At 50.7% G+C, this 6,580-nt stretch overlaps 1 protein-coding gene across 1 annotated transcript in view; it reads right to left on the bottom strand.

Annotated features, from left to right (window-relative positions):
* The window catches only part of C3 (complement C3), a 44,797-nt gene that overhangs the window by 22,415 nt on the left and 15,802 nt on the right, over positions 1 to 6,580 (bottom strand). Inside the window, exons 2-4 of the mRNA XM_007954482.1 lie at positions 6,412 to 6,577; positions 4,978 to 4,985; positions 4,105 to 4,238 (exon numbers count right to left, since the gene is read on the bottom strand). Coding sequence (XP_007952673.1) covers positions 4,105 to 4,238; positions 4,978 to 4,985; positions 6,412 to 6,577 — 308 coding nt within the window. The remainder of the gene's footprint in view (positions 1 to 4,104; positions 4,239 to 4,977; positions 4,986 to 6,411; positions 6,578 to 6,580) is intronic.

Below are 6,580 nucleotides of genomic sequence, written 5' to 3'. Positions count from 1 at the left end.
GGGAGCCATCTGAGCAGCAAAACCCGCCCAGGACCCCATTAGGACTTTCAGGGCCCCACACATTTTTGCCTGGGGCACCCCTTCAACGACATATTGCACCGGGCCAATCTGCTGCAGAAGACCTCTTTAAAACGTTAACAAGCAAAGATGTCACTTTGTGGGCTACAGCGCACCTGTCCCAAGCGGGGGTCTCTTCAGTCACCTGATACGCATGTGAAACCTGGACTATGACCAAGTAGGGATGAAGAATTGATGCCCTAGAATGACAGTGCTGATGAAGACCACTGACTGTGCACGGGCTCCTTGGCAGAGCACAGCCTGAAAGCTCCTTAGGAGTGAGGGCAGCGACACTCTGTCTCACGTACTTTGGTCGTGTTGTCAGGAGGGACCAGTCCCTGGAGAAGGACATCATGCTTGGTAAAGTAGGGGGTCAGTGAGAACAGAGAAGACCTCAGTGAGACGGACGGACACAGTGGCTGTGACAATGGGCTCAAGACCAGCCACAACCGTGAGGATGGTGCAGGACCGGGCGGGGTCTAGTTCTGTGGTGTGTGGGGTCGCTGTGAACCGGAACTGATTTGATGACAAAATCCCCCCACAGGTCCCCCCAGAGGCCCCTGGGAAGAAAGACCGGGTGATCGCTTCTGCAAACTCAGCCCCGGACTGAGTTTGCTTCCATAAAAAAGAAATTAAAATTACATTTTACAACTGCATGGATAGAAAGATTAGCATCATCCCAGCTGGATTCTATTCATTTTGTCCCTCTGATTGTCAAAGAAATGAAAGCATTTCTTTGTGGACTCCTGAGAGTTATCTTGGGCCCTGGGCCCTGTGTCAACAGCGTCCAATGGATATGTCGGCCCTGAATGCAACCAGTTGAGTTGAGAACGTCCCCAGACTTGATGGAGGCCACTGAAGGTGGGATGGGGATGGGGTTCCTAAAGCCAGCTTGCCACTGTTAGCAAGTGTTACGGATTGAATTGTGTTCCACAAAAAATGTGTTGGAATCCTAGCCCCTATCCCTGTGGGTGTAACCTGTTTGGGAATAGGGTTTTCTTGATTATGTTCATGAAGCCATGTCCATGTGAGAGGGTCCTCAACCCAATACCTCTGAGTTACAAGGAGCAGCACAGACACAGAGACAAGAAGGCACAGACAAGCTGCCGTCGAGCAAGAGGTCAACGTGGGCAGGTATTTTTAAATTCTTAAACTTAGAAAGACAGACTATCTGATGACAATAAAGGTGGAAGAATCTAGAAGCCTGGGAACTCCAAGGGTGGTGAGCTACTAGAAGCTGAAATGGAGTCCGTGGGTGGTACACATGTCAACACACTCAGCTGCTGACTGAAAGGTCTGAGGTTCAAGCCCACCTAGAGGTGCCGCGGAAGAAAGGCCCGGCGATCTGCCTCCAAACAGTCAGCCACTGAGAGCCTGTGGGGCAGGTTTACTCTGATACGCGAGGGGCCACCATGGGTCGGAATTGACCCAATGGAACCGGTTAGTTACAAACTGACATAAACAAAGAAGGACCTCCCCCTAGAGCCACACACTAAAGCAGGACTTCAATCCTCCTGAACTGGGAGAGAATAAGTTTCTGTTCCTGAAAACCACCCCCTTGTGGTATTTCTGTTAAAGCAGCACTATGAAGCTATAAAGGCAAGTAAACCAAATTGGAATAGAATTCAACCCTAGTTGGGCTTTCCTTGAAAATGACAGGCAGCTTTTCATATGGCTGTCACAACAGTCTGTGGAATTCCACAGATGCCTAAGTCCACCCAGATCCTGGACTTATCCACCAGTGTGCCTTTAACCTTGAAGCACTGTCATCCTATGCCAAGCAAAACAAACAAACAAACAAACAAACAAAAACCCCCACCAAACTCACTCCCATCGATTCGATTCTGATTCATACTGACCCTGTAGGACAGAGCAGAATTGCACAATAGGGTTTCCAAGGCTGTCAATCATTACAGAAGCAAAGCCCAAAACAAACCCAGTGCCATGGAGTCAATTCTGACTCACAGAGCCCCTAGAAGACAGAGTGGAACTGCACCACAGGGTTTCCAAGGCTGTCAATCTTTATGGAAGCAGATTGTCTAGAGTGGCTGGTGGGTTTGAACCACCAACCTTTTGGTTAGCAACCTAAGGCTTTAACCACTGCACCACCAGAACACCTTCCACCCCAAGCAGGCTAGAGCAATTACATAATACTGGAAACACACACACACACACACACACACACCATGTGCATGTAAACAACAACCCAGGAGATTATGGGTTTTATTACTATTTCCTGTAGTCTCCAGATTCTCTCTCCTTTCTAAAAGAAACAACCCTGGCTCAGTGGGGTAGAGGCCAGCATGCCTATAACTCAAAGAAATAACAGGTAAACTTCTTTATTTTTGCAAATTGGGACTCTTTTGCATCTGGCAAAGGTGATCTGGTGGTGCGATAGTTACGCACTCAGCTGGTAACCAAAAGGCTGATGGTTCAAACCCCCTGGCAGTTCCATGAGAGAAAGACCTGGCCATCTGCTGCCCTAAAGATGACAACCTAGAAACCTCTCTAGGGCAGCTCTGTTCTGGGGCACACGGGGTCGCTATGAGTTGAAATCAGCTGGTCGGCACCAACGCACTTGGTGGTGGGAGTAGAGAGCCGGTTTTCCAGCGAAAAGAATTTAGAGCTATTTGCCCACATTGGCCTTTTTGGTCAATGGCTTCTTATCTTTAAGCCAAAAAAAAGATGCAGACGTACACAAACGTCCTGCATCTTATATAAGCCGTCAGTACTCACTGTCTTCAAGGCCATGTAAAGATTGTTTTTTGTGTTTCTTTTAAATTTCTCTTAGCTTAAATTTTGCCGTATTGTGATGGTTAATTAATTAATTTAGTTTTTAAATGTAGCACAGTGCCTAAGGCATTGGACTGTTAACGAGAAGGCTGGGGGTTCAAACCTACCAGCCACTCCTCGGAAGGAAGGTTGGGCAATCTACTTCCATAGTGATACCGCCTCAGAAACCCAGGGAGGGGTTGCTATGAGTCGGAGACAACTTGGCAGCAGTGGGGTGATGATGATGATGATGATGATCAGGCATAAGAAGAACTTTACAGTGGAGAGGCCTGGTGTGTGTCACTTTAATCAAGTATCAAGGTTAACAACCCCAGTCATGGGACGAGGCAAGGTCACGTCCCTCCCGCGACAAAGACACTGCATGACATCTGTCATATTCCTGCCCAACCTGGATCTGCTCATGAGAAGGCATCAGATGGGCTGGAATGAGGAGCAGTCTGCACCCTTCAAAGGGAGTCCCTGGGTGGTGCCAACAGTAGACACACTCGGCTGCTAACTGGAAGGCCCCTCAGAAGAGAGGCCTGGTAACCTACTTCCGAAAAACTAGCCCCTGGACACTCTGTGGACACAGCTCTGCTCGGATGCATGGGGGGCAGTGGGCGTCGGACGTGACTCCGTAGCGACGGTCAGGCCCTGCGTGGTGTAGACCACTAAACGCAGTTGGCTGCTAACCAGCCAAACGACGGCTGTTCAGCCCACCTGGGGTGCCCACAACAAAGGCCTGGCGATGACATCAGAGAGACCACGGCCAACAACCCCGCCGAGCCCGGTTCTGCTCTAACAGCGGGATTGTCGGGAGTCCGGGCCAGCTCCAGGGCAACACGTCTGGGCTGTGGTGGTTTTGGTTTCCATGAGAAACCATGGAGCCTCAGGGGGTGCAAACGGTGAGTGTGCTCAGCTGCTAATCAAAGATTGGGCTTCAGATCCACCGAGAGGCCCCGCAGAAGCAAGGCCTGGTGATCGACTTTCGAGAAACCAGCCGTGGGGTCCCTACGGAGCACTTCTGCTCTGACGCACGTGGGGTGCCGGGAGTCGGAACCAACTTCCCAGCAACCAGCACACTTCAGAAACAGGCAGGTCCTGAACTCAGAAACCAGGCTCCCTGCCGTGAAGGCGGTTCTGACTCATGGCAATCCCCACTGGGTTTCCGAGACTGTCAGTCTTCACGGAATCAGGTTGCCTTATCTTTCTTCCATGGAGCAGCTGAGGGGTTCACCCACCTCTTGCTTAGCAACCAAATGCCTTAACCACTACCCCACCAGAGCTCCTTCCAGGTCAGTGAAGTTGAGGGAAAACGGCAGCACAATCACAAAGCGAACAGGCTGAAAGCTGGGCCGGGAGAGGCAGCGCCTGCGTCCGACCCGCACTTCCCTATCAAGAACCATGTACTGGATTACAAGATGGGACAAGGGAAACAGATAAAGGAACTGGCTCAACCCGAGAAGCATCTGCATCACTGAGTCACACGTTTGAACACTGAAACGGCCAACAATTTGTTACTTATTTACCACCATTAAAAACCTGCATTAGGAGCTCTGGTAGCATAGTAGCTAAAGCACTTGACTGCTAACCAGAAGGCTGGCGGTTCAAACCCACCAGCCACTCCTCGGAAGGAAGGTTGGGCAATCCTACTTCCGTAGTGATACTGCCTCGGAAACCCAAGGAAGGGTTGCTATGAGTCGGGGGCCGACTCTACGGCACACAACCACAACAACGCATCAGTGTTAATGACCTGATTCTGAGGACCACGTTGGGGTTCTGTAGGAGATAAACCCACCAGCCGCTCCGGGAAGGAAGACTGGGCAATCTACTTCCATAAAGATTTACCACCTTGGAAACCCAATGGGAGTCGCTATGAGTCAGAATCGACTCGCTGGCAATGAGTTTGGTTTTCTTTTTTTAATCTCTGCTGTAGGGCTGGTCTGCTGGCCTTGTGCCTAAGACATCTGACTGCTAACCAGAAGGCTGGCGGTTCAAACCCACCAGCTACCTGCAGAAGGAAGATGGGGCAATCTACTTCTGTAAAGATTTACAGCCTCAGAAACCCAGTGGGGGCTGCTACGAGTTGGAATCAACTTGATCGCAGTGGATTTTTCCCCCCACAATCTTTGCTTGTATGAAACCTACACTAAAATCTGGGGGTGGGGGGATGAGACATTAAATCATTTTTAAAAGTTTTTGCTAGTGACTGCACTTCCTACTTTTCTCTAAGTTTGAGATTCTTTGAGAAGAGAGGTTTTTACAGCTGCTACAGGTCTACCAGCTGGCGCTGTGTGGCTCATTGGTCTTCCTTAGCGCTGAAGCCAAGGCCCCTTCATTTCTTTCCATCACGTAACTGATAACGGGATTCCCACACCATTTCCAGAGCCACCAACGCGTCCCTCCACTTGCCCAGCCCAGCTGAGTCAGGAGAGTCCCAGTGCCGCACAAAAACGACCCGAGGTGCAAAAGAACATTTCTTGTTCTTTTGGTTAGGGCCGCAGTGGTGGCACCATGTACAGTTAGTAAAAGGTGAAATTTGGGCAGGTTTGTGACAGCTACCTCGCCGAGAGGATCCTCACAAAGGTCACTGGGTGGCCAGAAGTATGCGGGCTCTATACAGGTATGCCCCGCTTTTCAAAAATTCACTTTACCTCATCTCACTTTTAGGAAAGACCATGTTGTTGTCACAAACCAAAAGAAACCCCAAGAGGCCAAAAGCAAAATCCAAAGAGGCAAAAGGCGGAACATGGGACTAGTGTTTGTTTTGCAGCGAGCTGTCAAACGGGCAGCGAGAGTGGCGCCGCACTCCACCCCTTCCTACCCCCGGAGCCGCACTGCGCAGACGTTGTTTCTACTGTTTATGGGCTGTGTGTTTATCGTATCCTCCCGCTCAGCGATACATTAGGTTCTATGTGGTATTCGCTATGATATGGCCGGTTATTTTTGGGGTCTGGGAATGTTCAGAAACTTTTCCCATAAAAGTTAATGGTAACCACTTCTTTGCTGTATGCCATTTCGGCTTAGGAAAGGTTTCGCAGGAACGCTCTACTTTCGGATAGCGGGGCAAACTGGTATTCAGTTCTGAGAATGCCTCTCCCTGGAGAAAGGCATTTCCCAAATTAAGATGAATTCAAAGGTGTTTAAGAAAAGGAGTGACTAGCAACACTGGGGCTCAAAGCCCCTCAGCAAATAGCAGTTACAACTCCTGCCCTTTCTGTAAATGCCATGTTGCTGGCAGGACTCCCTTCCCTCTCAGACAGGGACCTCCCTCTCCACCAGACTATGTCCTCCCACCTCAGATAGGAACCTTCTCCCCTCAGACACGGGCATCTTCCCCTTTAGACAAGGACCTCCTCATCCTAGAGACAACCTCGTCCTGTCTCAGACAAGGGCTCCTCGCACCTTAGACAGAGACACTCTCCTCCGTCAGACAGGGACCCCTCTCAAATAGGGGCCTCCGCCAACATTTGAGAGAGACATTGTGCCCCCTCAGACAAGGACCTCTCCCCGGCTCAGACAGGGATGTCCTCCCCCCTCAGACTGGGGCCTTCTTCCCCCAGACCCCCCGGTCAGACTCACTCCTGGCCAGGCCCAGTGGGCTGTCCCGACTGTGCTCGAGCCGCAGCTGGGTGATGTAGACGCAGCAGTCCAGGAAGGCCTTGATGCAGGACTCGCCCAAGACGTACTGGCTCCTGTGCTCGCACGAGAAGCCCATGGGGTTCTCCCGCATGCCGCCCTCGCAGCACTT

This window comes from Orycteropus afer, unplaced genomic scaffold (assembly GCF_000298275.1).
Source record: "Orycteropus afer afer isolate SDZICR_OR568_19922 unplaced genomic scaffold, OryAfe1.0 scaffold00461, whole genome shotgun sequence".
Classification (NCBI taxonomy): Eukaryota; Metazoa; Chordata; class Mammalia; order Tubulidentata; family Orycteropodidae; genus Orycteropus; species Orycteropus afer.
The sequence above is the reverse complement of the archived record's forward strand: the minus strand, read 5'-3'. Positions and strand labels throughout refer to the sequence as shown.